This window comes from Hydractinia symbiolongicarpus, chromosome 5 (assembly GCF_029227915.1).
Source record: "Hydractinia symbiolongicarpus strain clone_291-10 chromosome 5, HSymV2.1, whole genome shotgun sequence".
In the NCBI taxonomy this organism is placed as follows: Eukaryota; Metazoa; Cnidaria; class Hydrozoa; order Anthoathecata; family Hydractiniidae; genus Hydractinia; species Hydractinia symbiolongicarpus.
In genome coordinates this window covers 17,129,771-17,152,035 of record NC_079879.1, presented here as the reverse complement: position 1 = coordinate 17,152,035, position 22,265 = coordinate 17,129,771, and the positions used below count along the sequence as shown (strand labels likewise).

At 43.9% G+C, this 22,265-nt stretch overlaps 1 protein-coding gene across 1 annotated transcript in view; it reads right to left on the bottom strand.

Annotated features, from left to right (window-relative positions):
* Positions 1 to 1,806: 1,806 nt before the first annotated feature.
* The window catches only part of LOC130645017 (uncharacterized), a 35,223-nt gene continuing 14,764 nt past the window's right edge, over positions 1,807 to 22,265 (bottom strand). The window contains exon 2 of the mRNA XM_057450857.1: positions 1,807 to 2,073. Within this exon, the coding sequence (XP_057306840.1) occupies positions 1,807 to 2,073 (267 nt within the window). The remainder of the gene's footprint in view (positions 2,074 to 22,265) is intronic.

Here is a 22,265-nt window from a genome sequence, read left to right as displayed (position 1 = left end):
TCACCACCGAGTACCCATCACTAACACGGAGCCTGCAGTAGCCACTTTTAAGTACGAAAAGTTTAATCTTATCTTCTGCCTGACTGTTCACAATAGTCGCATTATCTTCTATCCTGTATAAACCACTCAGGATATCGATCCGAGTCACCCTCTGGTCAGGTCCCACCTTACGTATGGTAAACTCTGTATTGCCATACGAATTCAGCCACGCAGGTCTAATGCTGATGAATTTCAGAGCTATACGGGTGTCCTGTCTCAGGTAGTCCTTGAAAATCGTAGGCTTCCCGATATCTGTAATATACAGTTGCTTCATATCCTTTTGTTTTAAAACAAATGAACATATGCAAATACAACCCAATGCAAAGTACAAAAGTAACAGGGGAGAATGGGAACTTGGTGTAACCAATCTTGAGCACCAGAACCTCTACCTGTCTACGGACTCCCATATCTCCGTAGTATTCCCCGAATTCATTGAATATGCCATCTCCCTACAAATCTGCTGAACGACCCCGTTAGTGTGGGGTGGAAAAGTCAAGCGCTGGACTACTGGAATATCCAGGTGAGTTTCGTGGCCAGCTGTGCAAGCACGGCATTAGGCATCTGTACCAAGCACATGACAGGCTCCGTATCCCTTATCAACTCTATCTTTAAATTCCATGTGTACTATCACATGCGTCGTATTCTTGCCAGAATGAAAGTACCCATGCCGTATGATGATGGGTTTTCTCAGTACAAAAACCCCTTCTCGAGCTCTGTATAAATTCAAGGTTGTTATGTCCTCATTGACGAATGGTAGATGGTGGCCGCAGGTTTATGGGGATTGGGCAAAATTTATTATGCCTACAAGTCAGGGTTTGACCTCTGAAGGTCTGACCAAGCTAAGCGAGAGTGTCAGCGTTTATGTGGTCTTGCTACTGGAGTCTCAGGCAGGGGCCAAGGCATCCCTTCTAGGGATCGGTGCGAACAACTACACGGCAAGACAGATTCTATTGCAAAAGTTCAAGGCCATGGCCCAGCGCCATGAAAATGTAAGCCATGACATCACCGAATTTCAGAAGGTTTTACAGTATGCCCAGACCCCAGTGAACTTCACCGTCATGCATGGTGTGTACATGCTGCCCTCCAACATGAACCTGCGCATAGGCAAAATCGTAGGGTATAACAACAACATCCTCATAGCACCGGCCAGAGCCATCATTGGGATCCAACTTGACCTAAATAAAAGGCCTATTCTAAGACATGCCTCACCTCCTATGCATACCATACCGACCACACCCGCAAAGCATGCTATCGGACATTTGGCATCTGCCAAATCACCCCCTAGGCATACAACACCTATTACACCTCTCATACATACCCCCGATATACAGGTTATACCATCCATACCTCCCAAACATGCCATGCCCCATATACCTGAACAACCCCCGCAAAATCAACACGAGGATACCAAGGCCACATTTATAACGACGGGAGTCGGCCTCATTCTCGCCTACATTTGGCTTAAAAAAATGGGCTTATTTCCTCATATAGAGCACGACAAAACCGGAGGCTGCCGCGACGGCAATGTACAGATGCTTAGCTGCATATTCAACGACTGTTGCCGCTACTCTTAGAAGGAAGGAGACAACCGTGCCGATAATCCCGGGTAATGCAACACTCGCCTTTCCCGCCAAGTACTTTAAAAATTTACCCAATCTTTTCAGCTGCTTCTCTACAAAACCTTTTCCTGACCCGCTGCGGCACTTCCTCCTACACCCCCCCCCCCCCAGTGCTTCCCCCCTGTAACGGAGAGTACAATGGTGCTTATCAGTAGTCCATTGCCGAGACGATGCTCGCTATAGTTATATCATGCTCTTTGAAGAGGATTTTAAGCTTTTCAAGCAGAGTTGTGTTATCTTTGGCGATTTTCAACAGCGTGTCTTTGATGTGTCTCAGTTGGGCGTATATGTCGGTGGATAGTATGCCGTGTGCTTCCCCTATGGCCTTCTTTTTATCGTTCAGATCCTTAATCTCTTTCTTCGCCTTTTCTATTTCCCTTTCAAGGTTAGCTTGCTGTCCTTCGTCCGCCCCAACCTTCTGCTTCTCAAGTTCTTTCACCCTGCCCTCTGTCTTGTTAATCTCGCTGTTGTATAGGATCATCTTCTTTTTCAGGCTTTCCAAGTTACCCCTTAATGTCTGAAGCTCGAGGTCAAGTCCCCTCCCTCACGTGGGGTGATGCCATCTTCATCGGGCCCAACAAACGAAGTGTCTTGTATAAGGCTCTCCGTGGCATCTACAAATTCATCGATCTCCTCTAACGATTCCATCTCAATATGTTCAGCCTCGGCCTCCTCATCTATTTTATTATACCTTTTTAAGAGGTTCTGGGCCCTGAATTTACCACCTTTGTTGGGTGTAACATAGTCAACGAAACCCAGGGCTTGCAGGCGATTACTACCTAGCAACGTTTGTATCTGACCGACGGTTTTCAGGCTACCATCTTGATTCGTAACCACTATTTCCTTGAAGGTTTTTCTCCCTTTCACTATCTCCTTAACAATTAGTTGATTCCCTTTATCATCCCTGAAGCCATCATAATATCTCGCATTAGGCTGTAACCCCAACTTCTCCGTAAGACGATCGTAAAGGCCGTCGATCTTTGATTTTAGTAGCTTTTGCCTCTGCTCCGAAAGCGTATCCCCCTGTTGTTTTTCTGTTGAAGGCTCCGACGTTTCAGGGAGTTTTGGCGTTCCGGGGAGCTTTGATGTAGTACCATCGGGTTTATCTGGATGGCCCCCATCCTCCTCGTCATCATCAATATCAATGTCAGGCACAAACACTGCATTGGTTGGCATCTTTATTTAAGTATTTCCTATATATAATAAACATGATTGAATTTGGAACGACGCTAGACCCATATGCAGAGATGCAGCAACTCTTTGGTATCAAGGGCAGAAGACAGGGGGTTCAGATAAGCCACATACCAAGCACGATAAACCAGAATGAAGACCTGTATGTGGATCTGCCAAACATGCCCGAGAAGGATGTCATTTTCCCGGGTAGTCTAAAGCTCTTATTTGACCTGACGCTGACGGGGACCATTAAAAAACGTACCATTGTCAGTAACATTGGCAAAAGCCTGGTACGATACCTACGTATCACCTTGAATGGTAACGAAATTCAGAATATATTCAGAATTACAATACCCTGGCGGTCTATAGGGACCTCTGGCTGCCAAAATTTGATAGGGACAACAACCTCATTCTCGAAGGCATCAATCACAACGACGGGGCCATCAGGGCCCTGCAGGTCAGTGCCAGCAATCACGTGGGGACCGATGAAGAAAAGGCGATTGTTGAGGCGTATGGCAACACTTTCTGCATTCCATTGGGAAAAATGTTTGAGTTGACGAGAAATTAACCCTTTTATGCGGCGGGTTTATACGACAGGTTGCAGTTTGCGCTGCAGTTCGCGTCTTACGGTCCTTGAAGGGTGTCTTGCTACTCTTTATAGACCCCCAGAAAGTGAAGGCTTACGCCGGCGTTAACGAGGTCTTTTACAATCCAGAAATTGAGAAGATCAGCGTCACTGTTGAGGGAGAGCCTAATGAGTTGTACTCTCATGCCATGCTCCCCAAGGATCACCTCGAACGGATCGTAAACATCTTTGGAAGCCACGACTCGAACGTCACGATTGGCCAATTCTTTAACGCACGGTACGCGCTCTTCATCGACTTCAGAGCATCCAACGATAATGCACTATATGGTAGCGGAAGACCACTACAACGTCACGTTGCACATCACCAAAAAAGCCGACGGAACCGGGGATATACGCTGTTATGTGTACTTGCTGATGGATGCCCAATTAAACGTTCTAGGCGGCCATTATCATTATGTGGAGTACTAATGACCACAATTTGTGCTTGTTCCTAAAGGCAAACACAAATCAATATGGAAAACAAGAGCTGTTCAAAATGTAAGAAGAGTGTTTTTTTTCTAGGGTGTTGAACAATAGTCAAACTACAAAGACATGCATATGCTGCCTGGATAAGGCGAAACAGTGGCGTGCCAAGAACAAGTGCCCCCTTCAAAGGCAGAGATCCAGGTGTAAAGAGTGCGGGGAAGTGAAATATGCCCCCATCAAGGGCAGAGATCCGAATGTAAGGAGTGTGGCTGTAGTCAAATATGCCCCCATCAAAGGCAGAGGGCCTATTGTAAAGACTGCAAGGGCAGTCAAATATGCCCCCATCATTATCGCGGGCGCCGCAATCAACGCCATTGCATTTTCGGGGACCAATTTTCTATTTAGCAAGCTCTCGGGACACAGTGAGGCGGAACGAAGTCGTCATGACAAGGCTGTCTAAAAGTTAAATGCAACCCAGGCGGAGTGGATACGGAAACGGCAGGCTAAATTTGACTGGTTTAATGAGCAACGCGAACTGCAACTCAGAGCCGGTAAAAGTCTGAGAGAACTCGATGACGATAAGTATAAATTCTATATCGCTTTCGATTGAAGGATTTTTACAACCCTTCCAAGAAACAGCAAGATGGCGAGTTAACGTTCATCCTTGGTTCTCTGTCCCTGCTAGGCTTCGTGGCCTACAAATATTTGTAAGAACGCTTTTTCTGACTAAATATCACCATACATTCTCGGCCTTCGTGGAAAGCTACAATGAGGTCCTTGCGGAAAGGCTATTCAAGCCTCAGGATGCGCAAGAGCTTGTCTCCGGGGAGACTAGTATCATTTGGGTTAAACACCTATATATTATCGTAAAAAGTCTCAACAATACCAAGACTGCCATGATCGAGATGAAACCTAGCAGAGCGATCAAGCTCGAAGATGTCCCACTTGCAAAAAGTCAGCAATATCCCGAAGAGAAGCCCCTGCCCGGGGATGGGCTTACTTGTACCTCCTACAACCCGGGGAGGAGCATGGTGACTCTAAAAGACGCGCAACTGACGCCTTTTACAGCAAATATACCTACAGGTTGGATCGTATTGTAGCGGGTAGTCGTATTTTATACTATTTAAAGGATGGTCCCGATCGCAGCTTTGTTTCGGAAGAGTTCATGCTTATTCCAGAGGTTGTTCGGGTACTGCCGGAACATGTGAAGGATTGGTAAAGAGTATTTTTAGAAGTACGCCTAAAGGTTCATCTTCCAACTCCTTACCCGGATCTCTTATATACAGCAAAGGAGGCTCATTATAGAATGGGTATCCATAAACGATGCCTTTGATGACATCAGGTTCATTTTCCAAATCAATATCAACCAATCGCCTATCTGGTATAGGAAAGTTGAGGATATTGCCTATTGTTGCTATATCGGCCAAATCCGATAACTTCAAGTCCCTATTCTTGATGACCTCGTAACAAAGTGCCCCATCCTTATTCTCCTTAACCGAAACAATATACAGCCCTAGACGTTCAATATCATCCTCGAGATCATCATCGATCTCGCTTCTTGCAAATGTCCCCCATGCTTTTTCGCCCGATGCTACCCTGTGTAAAAGATCATCATCCGTGGGGTATTCAAAACCCGCCTCGATACCTAAATCTCTCTAGGCAGGTAGAACAATAACCGGTTACTGATCCTACCTTTATACAGCAATGCAGCACAGGTACCCGAATATCGTACCTGATTGCAAATTGATTCCCTTGTAGATAGGCTTCTATCTTTTTGATATTTCAGTACCTTTTAACATACAGCTGAAAGGGTAAAAAAATGATAATTTTAATACCCTTGCGGTATTAAAATTGTGTTTGGTAAGCGCTTCTTATTCCGCAAGCTCCAGGAGACTTTCGTGTGTATAGTGCTCGCCGAGCCCAAAATGTCTGAACCTCTCTTGGTTTACTTCAATACAGCCTCGTTCCCGGAGCCAGTTGTAATGGACGATGGCATTCGTGGTCTCTGCCAGTACCACGATCTCACCCTTGGGGTAATCAACAAGCTTATTCCGAATCTTCTGTGCCACATACCCCTGTTGGCCACAGATGGCAAGGTATTGGAAGGGATCATCGTCATTCTTCTGGATAATCACCATACTATTATCCTTTCCGAAATCTTCGAGGTTGGGCACGGCACGTTGCTGTAGCTCCTCATTTTCATACCCCAATGCCATGAGCTGACTATCCCTATCCTCAATTTCATCATTGAGAAAGGCCATAGCATTCTCCTTATCCTCGAGGGCTTGACGCTTCTCCTTTAGTTCATCCTGTAATTTTTCCACCCCTTCCCAGCCAACCATTTTGTCAAGACCACAGCCTTGGGCTTTCTTCACCTGACGGTAATTTCCAACGCCCCGTCCAACGTAACAAATACATCATGCCGTTTTTTCACTCCTTCTGACATACCTAAGCAACTGTAGTTGGCGACTACTGTTGGCATACCCTCCATTTCTTCCTTCAAGTCCATACTGCATGGCATTCGGAATGCACAAGAATCTCTCCGGTTCGGCACGCTTGAACAGAGGTTGGCCCTGTTTATCGAACAAGGTCTCAATGACTCCTGCGGGTATTGCTTAGAATAAGGCGAGTTGTGAAGACATTTTCTATATACCAATGCCCGGCCAGAGGAATTTATCTTGCTCATTCGAGAACCTTAAAAGTTCTAGGATGTTCCAACCTCATATACAAGCATGCGTGCTTGGATTCTTTCAATTCAGCCTTGATATCATCCAAATCGGAGATCAAATTCGTCTCTTCATCGATTAGCCTCATATCAGACCTTTCGTGTGGGTACCACAAAAACAGGGCCTTCTTCTGCCTCCTCAAATTTTTAGGCAAGGCAGTATATGATTGGGTTAAGAGCCACAGGCTGTGTTTTCGATGCCTCCCCGAAATAGCCAATTCAAGCAGGGATTGTCGACGCTTATTGAGGCTTTCATCGGCTATGACGTCGTCGACTATGAAGAGACTCTCCACACCCGCAAACAATGAGGACAGTTTTTGGATCCATTCAAATAATTGATCCTTGGGGTCTATCAGGAATACGTAAGGGTCTTTCCAGGGCGAGGCCCTTTCGAGATAGGTACTGTTCCACCATATAGTCCGGCACAAGATGATGATATTATAATACTGCTTTCTATACTCATTCTCGAGAAGATCCAAAACACGTTGCGTTTTTCCGCAAGAGGTAGGGCCCGTGAAAATTGCTGTGTGGGAGTCTCTTAAAACATCCAGCATTTATTTCAATAATTGCTCCACTTCCTATTGTGGACCTTCGGGTATGTTGCGGCACATCTTGAACAGATCAACACGCCACCGTGATTGTTCGCCAGGGACCCCCGGCAGGCAGGGCAGAGCTTACTATTGTTGGTCTTATATTCGGGGGGTAGTGGGGTATATATTAACTTTTCTTGTAGGCATCGCAATACCTTGCAATATCTCTCGACAAGCAGTGCCTTTTCCTGTCCCTCTCCGATGAATTCAGCGTACCGGGGTATAATGTTGTATGTCAGCAAGGTATACAAAAGCAGGTAGTTATCATCCTGCTTAAGCCCTCTAATTTCCCTATAAATGGCAAGAAGGTCTGTTCGATAACATGATCCTTGTTGTCCCTAGTATAACGCCTAGCCCTCGCCTTGTCCAGGCAGCTTATACAACCCTTTGTCCTACTATTACCCCTAATTTTAAACTTATCGGGCGCTAGAACGTGCTTGCATTTTATGCATGCCCTATCCATTTATTATCCATTTGCCCGTACAGGGGCTGGGCACTAATTTTAGCTTTGGCACGATACTTGCCGGGAGCCATCTTTTGGAGACGGCTATTTCACGACTAGCCCTACCTGCTGCAAAATAGGCCACCATCTTAAGCACATAATTAGTGTCCATTTTGATAGAGGGCCTTGTTATGCCCAAAAATTTCTTACCCGCTATGGCATAGGCAAAGGTAAAACCAAAGTCCACGATGGTCTCGTACAACATATCTAAAATCTCCTTTTCCTTCGGTGTTACTTTGCTTGTGGTCATTTATTTAGTGTCATTTTGTCGGAAAATTCAATGCATCTTAAAGATGTCAATCCCCTGCTGAGGCTCTGGATTAGTCTCTGGATTGTTGGGTTCATTCCCACCCCTGCCAAATTTATACCAAACCCCGACACCTATTGCCAATATGGCCAAAGTCCCGACCCCATAGATGTATACATTGCCCATCGACCGTACGGAACTTGCAGAAAAGCCCTTGACTTTAGGCACCTTTTTCAGCACCCTCTTGTTGCTTCATTTCTTCCTTCCTCTTCTTTATCAGTGCCGCCAACTTGTGTCCCTGCGCAACCCTTCCCGGATGCTTTTGTGGTTTTGTAGTGACTCTCTCTTCTTGTTTCTGTTTTCCTCACTCATTTTTTATAAGTCATAAGACTTATAAGAAATTTCAATGTAGGTCCTCAGAGATCTTTCTCCTTCTCCTCCGCCCCATCCTCCTTTTTGGTACTGATATGTCGGGCTGTATTCCCAGCAATTAAAATAAAGTAGACCAGTATGCCCAAGTCCGGGAAGGAGTCTTTAATAATGCGGTCATTATTGATCTCATTTTTCAGGGCCTCAACGCTATCCAAATTTACGAAATTGTTAACCAGGTTGGCATATAGGGAGACGGCATGGGTAGCCAGCGCCCTTGACGTCTTCTCCCCTTTCTCTTGAAGCTCACGTTGTACGTACTCAGCATGTACCTTTTCTACCACCTCATCAGGGGCCGTGTCAATGAAACCTTCTGTACATTTCCTAGGCAAGAGATGTCCTTTGTCCTTACGCAGGGCTTCTTTCAAAGCTTGGCGTTGATCCGTGGGTTTTTCGACATGTTTAAAAGATTCTGCGGCTGTGTCGTTAAATATATTCGCGATCTCCGACATTCTTTTTATTAGATGTTGAAATTTTAGATAGAAAAGTAGTATTATTACATAGGGTAGAATTACCACAATATACTAGTACAACAAGTGTGTTTGATCAGCCGCGCCAGATTTACAACATAAGGGGGGAGGTATGTACCCCATACGTACAACTCTCTTATCGTAAAACGCCGAGAGCCCGAGCTTGTTTTGTTAGCACGTGATCATACCCTGGTTGTGTACCCGAAAACCTACGTTTTTGGCCATGTCTAGGCCACCCCTCGGCGCACTCATGTATCTACTCCAGGTCACAGCATTTTGCCTCTTTAACATACCCTTACATGAGAATTTAGTACCTTCTTTACCCTTAATGATATAACACTTAGTTATCAGGGCAATCATCCGAAACCCAATAAATTCCGCTTTAAATAACCCTCCTGTTCGACTCGAGTACTTATCAGTGACGAGCCAGTTTTTTACATCCTCATCATTCTCGTCAACCAGTTCGGGGCGAACGACATCCCTCAACCCTTCTTCGGAGATGGCGAAATACGCACTGTCGGTGTCCATGTGAATATACTCAAAGTCTCGACGATCCACGTATTTGTCGAGAAAATCATAGTAAAATTCGAGCAAGCGCAACTTCGCGAGTTGATATACCGCGATACCGCACTGGTAGGCTCTATCGATAGTACACTTGTGCTTGCCCCTTCTTACCTCATACGCATCCCCAATCTCTTCAAGGTCCTCCAGGTACGGGTTCCGCAGGGCTGCATCAACCTCCTTTTCATCCCTGGTAAATGTAGTATTTGCATGCCTTGCCAGATCCTCTATCATTTTGCCATAAAACAAGTTGCCTTTCAACTTTGCTGTATCTCCCACAATACGCTTGTTGGGGTCTTTATCGGCCTGTCGTCGTGCATCACCAATCTCTTCCGGGAAACATTCCAAGGGCCTACCCCTGGCATACCTGAGAAACTGGTAAAAGGCAGTTACTTTCAGCCCATGGCCAAGTTACCATTTTAGCACAGGGGTATACAGTGGGATTTTGTCGGCCTTTAGCAACCCCAGAAGCTTACGTGCATCCGGAACACGCTTGCGACCCGCAGTGTCTAAGTATTCGTGCATGTGCTGGGGATTTGATCATCAGGTATCTCCTTGACAACAAACAGGGGAGCCATTTTGCTGAATTTGTCACGCAGATACTCGGGTACCTCGATATCAACCTGGGCAAATCCAAACAACGACCCATCCACCACACCTCGCGTTAGTAGCACTAAGTTTTGTGCTGATGTCGGTGTAGCCACCTTGATCAACTGTTCCTTCCCACAGGGAATTCAAGGTACTTGGGTAGAACATATTTGCGTCGTACCCTAGAATGGTCCTACACTTGCGGGGTTCGCTGTACACGTGAGATCTGATACCCGTCACGTCTCGTTCGCAGTATATACAGAATACGATCGCGAAACCACCCACCATCCCGTCCGTAGGAACTCGTAGCCTTCATTCCTTGTACATTTTTCACATGTTTTCCGTACCTCCTTGCAGGCCTTACAAGTCCTGCTATAGCAACCGTCCTTACACCTATGCCTGCATGGGTTTCCCAGAGCGTATAGCTCTAGCTTGGGGTTCAGCCGTAGAGACTAGTTCAATACGTAGCGCATCGACACGCCTGGAATACTGACCGCGTCCTTCAAAATATCTATATCGTCATCGTAATACTGCAGCCTTCAAAGAAAGGTTCCACATCGGCCAGGTTGTACTCGCGCAGCCAGTACATCATGGTGACGCAGCCTCGTACCCTTCGCTGGATACTGTGATTTTCCCACTTAGATGACTATAAACGTCTTCGCGAGCCACAGGGTAAACATGGTTCAACTTCTCGTGGCTTGTCAACCATTCATACGGAAACAATAGCTTTTCGAGCTTACATTCCAACGACTTGCACCAACCGTCATAGCTTAGGCCAGGAGCAAGGACATTTTTAATATCTAAAAATTTAAACCTCGAGGTAGTGAGGAACATGTAGTCATTATCTTTTTTTGCCACCTTGATTTTAACGCCTTGCGCGATCTCTTCGACAAAATACCGCTTGATCAGATTGATGTCGTACTTGCCGGAATTAAACCCTATTACAGCTACTTGATTTACCGCTCACCCCCCAACTCCCGGTTCTTTTTGGGGAGCATGTCAAAGTCGTCAGGGTTCGGGTATATTCTCTCGACCTCTTTAAAAATCAGGGTATGCCTCTTTTCCAGCTCCTCCACAAACCGCTTAACCAAAGTCTTAGGAGTTTCGTGACCGATGAACGTCGGGTGATTATTTAAGCTATCGGCAATACCAGCTCATCTCCTTTCTTATATACAGATTTCAACAAATTCAGATGATTAAACAGTTATTTTCCTTTTTACTGCGCATGCGTTGATTTTCTACTAATTTTTTGTATGGTAGGGACTTACCCTTTGATATGCATGACTAAGCACCGCCTATTAGGGATTTCTCATGCATTTCAATAGATTTTTGTGCAATGAGGCGTTACGATAAGTTGTAGTAGTAGTAAGGAGTGAATTTAAGTACACTGACTTCCTTCCACACCTTTACCCCCAAAAACCCTGCTTCCACCACTTCCACCACCACCTCTACCCAAAATCGGTAAATCCGACGTCATCCGAAAATAAATCCGAGAAATACCGATTCCGATAATACGCATGCGCAATAGCGTATACTCATATTCTGTATAATATGAGTAAAAATTATCATGTCCCCTGAATTATTCCAAAATAAATATGGATATTTATCAAGAGCTCAATATCAGAGACATTGAGCGCTACCCCTGGTATCTCTGTTCTATTTCAGATCACTGCAAAACAAAAGACATGTGTATCAAGGCTACTAGGAAGGATCCATGGTTGCTCAAGTATGTCCCCAACCATTTCAAGACTTTAGAAATGTGTATCAGAGCCGTTGAACGCAATCCCTTGATGTTCGAGTATGCTCCAGATTGTTTCAGAGCCATGGTTACCCGAACCTTTAAAATTAAATGACTGAGTATTGTGATGAATGTGGAATTGATCTCGATAAATATGATAGATGCAAGTGTGGACGGAGGTTAATTATATGCGGGAAAATGCTGTGTTGGCAGCATTACATGATGTTTATCACGTACAATGGTGGGTGCTGTCCTTGTAAAAGCCCTAGTTAGAGTCTAACTTTCATAAATGAACGGGATCTTTAAGTTTTATGGAAATGATATTGAAACAACGGCTTTTTATAGCAACCTAGCTGCATTTAACATCTTTGATATAAAGATCGAAAACATTGTACTTAGCGATTCAATGCAAGCCAATAAAGGCAAGGATGCTAGATTTGTGATTGGTTATAAAAATGATAATAGAATTACCGCCCTACTAATCAGAACACCAGGGGGGCTATATAGCAATGGAGCATCCCGCTATAATGATAGTTCCTCACTTACGATGTCATTTAACTTACACAATCATCCTGAATGGCTTGAAAGGTATCAGAGTATATCGACATGGATTGAGAAAATATATGTTAATAAATTCACTATCACCAGTTAAAAAAGGCTATGTTAGTACCAAAGTAAAGGAATGGAATAGGGAGATTAATACTGATTTTCATGATCAACCAGTACCACTGAAGCAGCCCTGCGACTGCATCTGCATTTTAAAGCTATCAAGTATCTATCGGCAAGGGAATAAAAACTATCGGCAGGTTATGCTAAAAGAGTGTAAGTATAAACCGGTTCAACAATCCAGGAAACGACACCTTGATTCAGATGATGAGGAATCGTTCACTGTAGTGTAATAAACATGAACGATTTGAAAAGAGAAGCGAGAGAATTAGGGATACATGGGTATTCAACCCTTAAGAAATCTGATCTTATCGCTGCTATTCACAAAGTAAAATATATAGATACTGCAACGCAGACCGATGGTCCTTATTACAAGCTATGTGTCGATATTGCATCAATGAAGATCCTAGAGGAGTACATCAGAGGCTTGGAAGCGAAACAAAAACGAACTTTAATATACGACGGTGATTTTATGATTGATGCAACTACTGGTGAAATACTTGGTGTCATTTAGTGTTTTGTACAAAACATTAAATTATAAATAAGTCGGCGGCTCAGCTAGATACCGCTTACATGTTGAACAGATTGAAGTTTTTTTATATACTCCTGTTTGCCCTCCTCGCGTCCCTTCTCGACTAGTTGCTGTCTCTCTCGTTCATTAAGCGACTCTACAATTTTTCTGGTTCTCTGACGTATTTGCTCCTTGAGCAGCATATAGCGTTGCTTTTCCTGCATAATTAAGCTAAATACCCTCGTACCCCTTATACCCTCGTGCTTCTTGCTTTTGACATCTAAGCTCTTACCGGCATTTTTCATACCTGCTTGGCCCATTCCCACGGCTAAGGTGATGCCACTTATGGCTACGGCCAATGGCACACCAATTCCGGATAGAATGCTACCAATCTCGACCCCCGAAGTAATGACACTTACGGCCAGTAGACCATGATCGGTGTATCTAACCCACGTACCGTGCATTTTGAACTTTTTGGCGAGCTTGTCCCGCTCTTTAATCTCATTAAGTAGATATTGTTCCACTTCTTCGATTTTTTTGAGTCTATACGCTTGACTTTCATCAGCCTCCCCCTCCATAGGTGCAGAAGGTAGGCTCGGGTAAAGCTTTGTAATGTCAGTCATATTTATTCTATAAGTAAATGCATCGTTATACCCATGAACGAAACGTTCTTATCGTGATGATATTCATCCGTCAACATGAACTCAAGGCGATCGGTGGAGCCCTTATATCGGTGTATCAAAAGTCCACGTCAAGATGTCTCCCCATGCATTTTCTTTTGTTGGAAGTACGGCTAGGATTTTTTATTTTTTACCATCCAGCAAGAAATCATCCTCATCTAACTGAGGGCAAACAAGCCTCGGTCGCTGGTATACATCAGTCCTATAAAATGAATCGTAGTCACCCTTCATATAGTACTTTTTACTGGGATCATAGAGTAGGCCCAAGAGCTCTTGCAGTTCATTATTTCAATTCGAGTAACCGTCTGATCGGGCCCTACCTTACGGATAGTAAAATCGTTGTTACTGTAGAGGTTCAGCCACGTAGGCCTGATACTGATGGATTTTAAAGCGATCCTAGTGTCCTGCCCTAGGTAGTCCTCAAATATCGTAGGTTTCTCTATATCTGTGACATACAGTTGCTTCATGTTTCTTTCAAGAATAAATGAGTATATATTCGTATAACCCACGGGCAAAGTATGCCCCTAATCATGGCAGGTATTTGGAACAGCTTAAAGGCTCGGATCTCATAGTGCAGGATATAGTAATAGACGCGAAGGGGTCCTCATTCAAAGTAAAATTCCCTGATATTTTCGTATTCTACGTGTTCCATAGTAACCCCCGGTTGATGAATGGAGGACTCATCCATATAGCATTTGGTCGACGCAATTGAATTTTGCGGTATTTTGCGCTACATCGGCTTGTGGGATATCAATGCAGCACTTTAATTCTCCTTTAACGCTCGTGCGCGCCGTTAACCGATTCCATATATACTTCCAAATTTAGAAGATCCTCTAAGAGCTAGAGATTCCTTTACCAGGCTCTTCCCGCTTTAATCTTTTGAATAACCCCTTCAATAATCAAAAGCTCCAACAATTAGCACGTGAATTTGGAGTATCTCCAAATGAGCAAGAATGGAAAAATGAGAGGATTTTTAGCTCCTGGCAGGCCAAACGAAAAGACTTCCCCGGCAGTGGGCTTTCGTATTTCGATGCTGGATCCTGGAGCAGGTGGATCATCGAAAATAGTCAGGGTCTTACACGTATTGGTATTGAAAAGTTATCTCAAAGTGTACGATGCTACGCGTATTTGATTTTGGAGTCCCAAGCCAACGCGCGATCAGGAATTATTGGTAATCAAGGCAGTTCTATCGATGCCCAACGACTATACTTGACGACCTATGAACAGCTGGTGATTAGACCTACAAATACAGGTAGAGAGATTAGTGAATTCGAGAACGTACTCAGATATGCACGAAGCAAGGTCGATTATAGTGTTGCTCATGGCGTCCACATGATCCCAAGCGATATGTCACTGAGGATCGGAAATGTGGCTGGATTTAACAACAAGATCCTGATCAGTCAGGACCATTTCAAGATTGGTATCAATCCCAGTATTAACGCTCCGCATGCTGTTGTGCCAAGGAAGCAGGTACATGACATACCCCTCCCTCCATTAACCTCCGAGGAAGGTGCTGTTCACGAGGATACCAAAGCCACACTGGTTACAGTAGGAGTAGGACTTATCCTCGCTTTCATCTGGATGAAGAAATAGGTCTAATGTGTTGAACAACATACTAGACTCTTACATATGCAACAACAATACCCACGGTGGCAGCCAAAGCCATATACAAGTGCTTTGCTGCGAATTCGACAACTCTCGCTGCAACTCTGAAAAAGAATGAGACCACGCTGCCAATGATTCCAAGAAGAGCTGCCCCCGCCTTACCTGCCAAATATTTGAGGAATTTTCCGAGTCTCTCCAGCTGCTTTTGAACAAACCCTTTGCCTGCAGCACTACTTCCTCCAGCACCAGCTCCTGCTGCCCCACTACCACCTGTGAGCGCCAGGACGATGGTAGAGACCATCAATCCAACAGCAGAATCGATGCTCGCTATAGTTATCCCTTGTTCTTTGAAGAGAATAGTCAGCTTCTCCCTTAGCGATGTGTCATCTCCAGCTATTTTCATAAGGGTCTCCTTAATCGCTTTAAGCTGATTGTGTATATCCTTATCCCAAATTTTTTGTTGCTCCTCGGATACACCTGGTGTAGCTTTCTTTGTCTTTAACCTTTTCAGTTTACCGCTGAGAGTCTGAAGCTTGCGCTTAAACCCCTTTCTTTCACGTTCATCTAAGGCTTTGGTAAATGAAGTATCCTCCTACATGAGGCTCTTCGTTTCATCTAGAACATTCTCGAGTATCGGCAACATTTCGATGTCATCAGCCTTCTCTGCAACGTGAACAATCTCGTTAAAAAGTCCCTGTGCCATATTTTTACTGCTTTTGTTGGGTGTAACATAGTCGGGGAATCCTATGGCTCGCAATCCTCCCACGCCTAGATCCCTCACTATCGTGGAAGCTTTCCTAATTTCACCATTTTGTTTTGTGAGCTCTACACCATCGTAGGTAAGCTGATTATCTTCTATTTTAAATCTATCGTAATGCCTGCCATTCGGTTGCCCTAGCTCCTCATCAAGGGCTTCATATAAGTCATCAATTTTAGACATCATCAACGCATGCTGTCGTGGTGTCACCTCGTGAAGGTGTAGTGGGAATATCCTCAGGTCTAAGGATCTCGCTCTCTCTCGCTACTAAATTCTTCTGGTTCGTCTTCTATATCTCGTTCTGGCGTAAAGTCATCTTCGTATCCCGGATTATCAGCCATTTATTTCAACCACCAGCCTACCTAAATAAATGAGTGTTTTTGGTAGACTAAACCCTTATCAGGAAGTCAAGACTATGGTCGCTGTCAAAGGCAAGAGGCAGTGGGTTAAAGTGAGTCATGTACCGTCCACGATTGGCCAGAATGAGGATCTCTATGTGGAAATACCGAACATGGGTCGAGACGATGTTATATTTCCTGGGAGTATCAGACTACTATTTGATATGGAATTGACCGGCACCAACACGAAAAGAACGATCCTTAGCAATATTGGGAAGGCCCTGGTGCGTGACCTACGTATTACTTTGAATGGCAATGAGGTCCAGCATATTGCGGATTATAATGTATTCAGTGTCTACCGTGATCTCTGGATTTTGAAATTTACTAGGGAGAACAATCTGATTTTGGAGGGAATCAATCCAAATGACGGGACAATTTGTGCTTTACAGGTAAAAGCATCTGACCATGTAAGAACAAATGAGGAGCGTGCTATAGCACACCTTTTGTATTCCGTTGGGGAAAATGTTCGAGTTGACGAGAGATCTCCCGTTTTATCAACATGGTCTCCACGATAGGCTACAGTTCGTTCTACATTTTTCTTCATACGATCAAGTCATCAAGGATGCCGGTACACCAGCCGCGTGCTTAACCGCAGCTAAAGCAGCTGACGCTACATACAAAATCTCTAACATTTCGCTCGAGTTTGAAAAATTAGTAAATGAGGATCTGGCGAGCGCTATGATGTCGCCATACAGCCGCCTCGCCCTACCATACGAACGAGTATTGAGGAGTAAAGTGGTAACTATGAAGAAAAGTGATAGTCCTACAATCTCCAAGTCGATACCCCTGTTAAATCCTTGGTGGGTATATTACTACTATTCGTCGATCCTGGAGTATCCACGGCTTATGCGGGTGTCAATGAGCAATTCTACAATCCCAAAATCGAGAAGAGTTCTGTCACGGTGGAGGGTGAGCCTAATGAGCTCTATTCACATGCTATGCTCCCTCGAGATCATTTGCAGCAGATCGTTGAATTATTTGGATGCCATGATAGTGAAGTGACCGTAGGTCAATTTTTCACCGAGCGCTATGCGCTATTCATTGATTTTAGGGCAACACCTGATCGGGGCTTGCATGGTAGTGGGCGGCCTCTGCAGAGATTATCGGATGGTATAACTTTGCATATGACCAAGAAAGCGGAGGGCAATGGAGATATTAGGTGCTACTTCTTCCTTATCCAAGACGCACAATTCAACATCCTGGATGGCAGGTTCCACAGTGTAGATTATTAGGAGATCAAAATTTGTTTTTGTGGGCCTTGGGTCTACAAAATAAATGGCAACAATTGGTGTGCTCGTAGCAGGTGCAGCGATTAACACATTGGCCTTTAGTGGGTCTTTCCTATTCAGTAAACTTTCAGGTCATGGTGAAGAAGAGCGGAAAAGACACGATTTAGCGGTAGAAGAAATTTCAAGCTGCCCAAGCTCAATGGGTGCGTGACAGACAAGCAAAGATTGATGCGTACAATAAGAGAAGGGCGGAGCAAAGGCAAGCTGGTGAAGATTTGAAGGAATTGGACGAAGGAATGAGAAAATATTTCATTGCTACTATCGATAGGGCCCCAAAGCTCTCAAATTTTTATACACCCTCAAAGCAGCAAAAAGACGGTGAACTGACGTTCATTCTTGGCTCCTTAGTCCTTTTGGGTTTTGCGGCGTCCAAATGGGCGTTATCATTTTCGATATGTAATAAATATGTCGAAAGTAAAGCATATCATTACTCCAGAAAAAGCGAAAAAATTAAGCAACATCTATTACCAACCAGAACATCTATGGATTGGACGGAAAGATATTAAAGTACTTTCCGAGCATAGTGGTCTCTCCAAAAAGAGAGTTATTCACTGGCTATCTCGTCAGTTGCTCAGACATATCAAAGGGCCCAAGCGCATCAACTACCCGCATTTCACAATCACAAAGCCCAACGAGATGCATCAATTTGACTTGCTCTACATGCCCCATGATAAGTTCTATGGAAACACGTATAAATATATACTCACAGGCATCGACGTAGCCTCACGCTTCAAGGTAGCGAGGCCATTACGTACCAAGAAAGTCAGTGAGGTAGCTAACATGCTCAAGGATATCTATAAAGCAGGACCTTTACGCTACCGAGTATTTTCCAATGCGACAACGGTAGTGAGTTCAAATCTGATGTGAGTAAGCTGTTGGAAGCCAAAGGCGTTTCCCACAACCGGGCAACTACTAAATATCACCATACGTTCACAGCGTTCGTGGAGTCCTACAACAAAGTACTCGCGGAAGGGCTCTTCAAACCTCAAGATGCGCAAGAGCTTGCCTCTAACGAAACTAGTACCACATGGGTCAAACACTTGTACACTATCGTCAAAAGCATGAATAATACCAAGACCGTCATGATCAACATGAAACCTTCGAAAGCCATCAAGTTCGATGAAGTCTCGCTTATGAAAAGCGATGGCCATCTTGAAGAAAAGCCTCTATCTGATGATGGTCTATACTTGTACTTGCTGCAACCAGGCGAAGAGCATGGTGATGCTAAAAGACGTGCGACCGATACTTGGTGGAGCAAAAAGACGTATAGACTCGATCGTATTGTGACTGGTACACGTCTCCTGTACTATTTAAAAGACGGGCCTGATCGAAACTTTGTCTCTGAAGAACTCGTGCTAATACCAGAGGATGTTGAAGTACCTCCGGAGTATGTTAAGGAATGGTAAATTTCTCGATTAGGATGATCGTTTCACTGGTTCCTCCGTACCGGGGGAATTGCTCAGTTGCCACTTGTGGGTGTAATTTTTTGTGGCAGTTAACGTGAACCTGTGATTCACGTTAATACCTACCCGAGCAACATCCCTTTAATCATCGTCGGAGTCATCATCATCGCTGGAGTCAATCGGATGAAGGCGGGTATAATCATAAGGATGTAGGGTGTAGAATGGATAACATTTGGCTCGCTATCAAGGTCTTCGATATCAACTAGGCGCCTATCCTCGATTTGAATAGTATGTCGCCAATTTTAATTAGGTCTGCTAGATCCGAGAGCCTTATGTCCTTATCATTTATGATCTTGTAGCAGAGCATGCCCCACTTGTTCACATCAGCTGAAACAATATGCATACCCCGGTCCTCAATATCGAGGTCGAGATCCTCATCTATTATTTTGTCCGGATTGTCGCCCATGGTTTTTCGCCCGAGGCTACTCTGTCTAAAAGCTCGTCATCATCCGGATATACAAAACCTTCATAGTACTCGTCATCTCTAAATCTAAAATTCTCCAAACACTGTGAACAATAACCGGTAGTGGAACCTGCATTGATGCAGCATCGCAGAACCGGTACCGTCACATTGTAATACTTTGTAAATTGCTTACTCTGTACGTACTTTTCTATTTTTCTTTAACGCTTAATTATATATTGAAATATTTTGAAACGGTCAATATATAACTTTCCCAATTATATTCCAACCAGGATGTATGTCATTAGAACAGTTGACATTAATATGAAAAAATACATGGTGTTCCTCTGATACCTTACCCTTTCCAGTACATCACGAAGATCTTCATCAAGGCTCCGCTCCAAATGTGGTATCCTATCCATTTCTTGGTGGCAGGCATCCAGTTGCTTTTCTAATGTATGTATGACATATTTATTCTAATATACTCCCGGCTCTGGGATGGTCCAGCCTAATATACAAACAGGCATGTTTGGATTTTTTCAACTGATTCTTGATCGCTTTCCAGTCGTTGATTATGTTTGTCTCTTCATCCACCAATTTCATGTCACTCCTTTCGTGCGGGTACCACATGAACAACTGCTTTTTCTGTCTCCTCAGGGTTTTGGGAATTGCGGTATAACTCTGAGTCAACAGCCATAACGAATAATTCCTGTGCCTCCCGCTAAGGGCTAATTCAAGCAGGCTCTGGCGTTTTTTATCCATGGATTCATCCGCGATCATGTCATCAACTATGAAGAGTGTGCTCTCACCGGCGAGGACATTTGATAATCGTTCAATCCATTCAAATAGTTGATCCTGGGGCTCTATCAAAGAAATATAGTCATCCTTCCAAAGCGAGGATCTCTCAAAGTACGCCGTGTTCCATCAAATTGTTGGGCATAGGATCACGATATTATGAAAGTGGCCCCTGTACTCATTCTCGAGAAGTTCGAGCACACGCTTAGTTTTGCCACAGCTTGTGGGGCCTGTAAATATAGCTGTATGGGGTTCTATAACTATCATGTTTGTTGTATACCCGTGGGCATACAACAAAACCTTTAAAAATTTTATTTTGGTGGCATCATTGAACGCTTGTACCAAGCATAATCATCGAATAAGATCGCCCCCGTCATATATCCAGCTAGTTTTATACCGTCTTCCATGTCCATCTTCGCACCTGGCCTAGGAACACCCAGCGCCTTCTTGGCACCTAATGCTATTACGATGGTATATTATACTAATCTCACGGACTCCCATAGACTATCAACAACTTCCTTCTGATATTCTTTGCTGCTCATTTATATTATACTAATCTATACGAAAAATATCTGGCTGTGTTTGAGATTTTTGCTGAGCCACTGCAGCAGGCTGCTGGGTACCGACGGGTCTCCTACGGAAAAATATATGGCACCTCCAATACAGGCGAGGGTAATAATACCCCCGCGCCATATATATATCCATTGCCTGACTGTACATAACTCACCCCAGAAGATTTTGACTTGAGTAACAACAACACCCTTTTGTTGTTTCATATCTTCCTTCCTCTTCTTCATCAGTGCGGCCAACTTGTGACCTTGGGCCACTCTACCCGGATGCTTCACTGGTTTTGTTATTACCCTTTCTTCTTTTGATTGTTCCTCACTCATTTTTTTATAAGACACAGGGCTTATAAAATCACTTCTTTAAACCCGCCGCAACACATACAAATCTGATGGAGGACAGTAGCTGACTGGTCCAACCATAATCCACCTACTGACATAACGTAATCACGCACTCATCATCACCATCACACCGAATCGCTACTTTATATTCCGAATTATCGAATGATATAATTTTCAAATTAGAATTTGACGTGCGCGATACGATTTGGCCGAGCCTGGGAATTATATTCTCCAATGTAAAATACACGCTGGCTATACACCCGCCGTCGCTGGGGTCAATAGTAACGTCTCCAATATCCACATCTGAAATGCTCAATCCAATGCCTAGGATGTGGAAAGATGTGTCTATATATACATTTGTCGTAGCCTACTACAACAATACATTACTATATCTACAAGGGATGACGGTGGAATAACAATATTTTCAAAGAGCCTAGTTTGCAATTCATCAAACATTCTTTTCCTTATTAAAGAAGAACTACTTTCTTCTTCAATATGACTTACACATTATACTCGCCCGTCATGATCAGAGGTCTGATCGGGGTGAACATTCTCTGTTGAGAATGAAACACGGATGTGCTATGATAAAATATTCACGTATATGTATTCTTTTCCTTCTCTATTTCTTCCTTTTCATCAATGGACTGTGAGAGTTTTGTGTGATTAATCGTGTGAGCGGCAACGAGTAGGGGCGCTAAAAATTTTCCAAACGCCAAATATACCAGTATACCCAAATCAGCCATACTATCTCCTATTATTGAATCATTCTCAATATCCTTCCGTAGACATTCTGGGTTATCAATGGATACTATATTACCTATGGCTTTCGTATATAAGCCGATGGCATGGGTACTGAGAGCCTTTGCAGTTTTCTCCCCTTTTTCCTGCAATTCATGTTGAATGAAATCGGTATGAATTTTTTCAATTACATCCTCCGTGCACTTATCGATAAATGCCTCACTATTTTTTAAGCAGTAAGTGTGCTTTACCTTGGCGTATCGCATCCTTCAAAGCCTGGCGCTTGTCAGTTTTTTGCGCAACAGCCTCGGCTGGAGTATCGAATA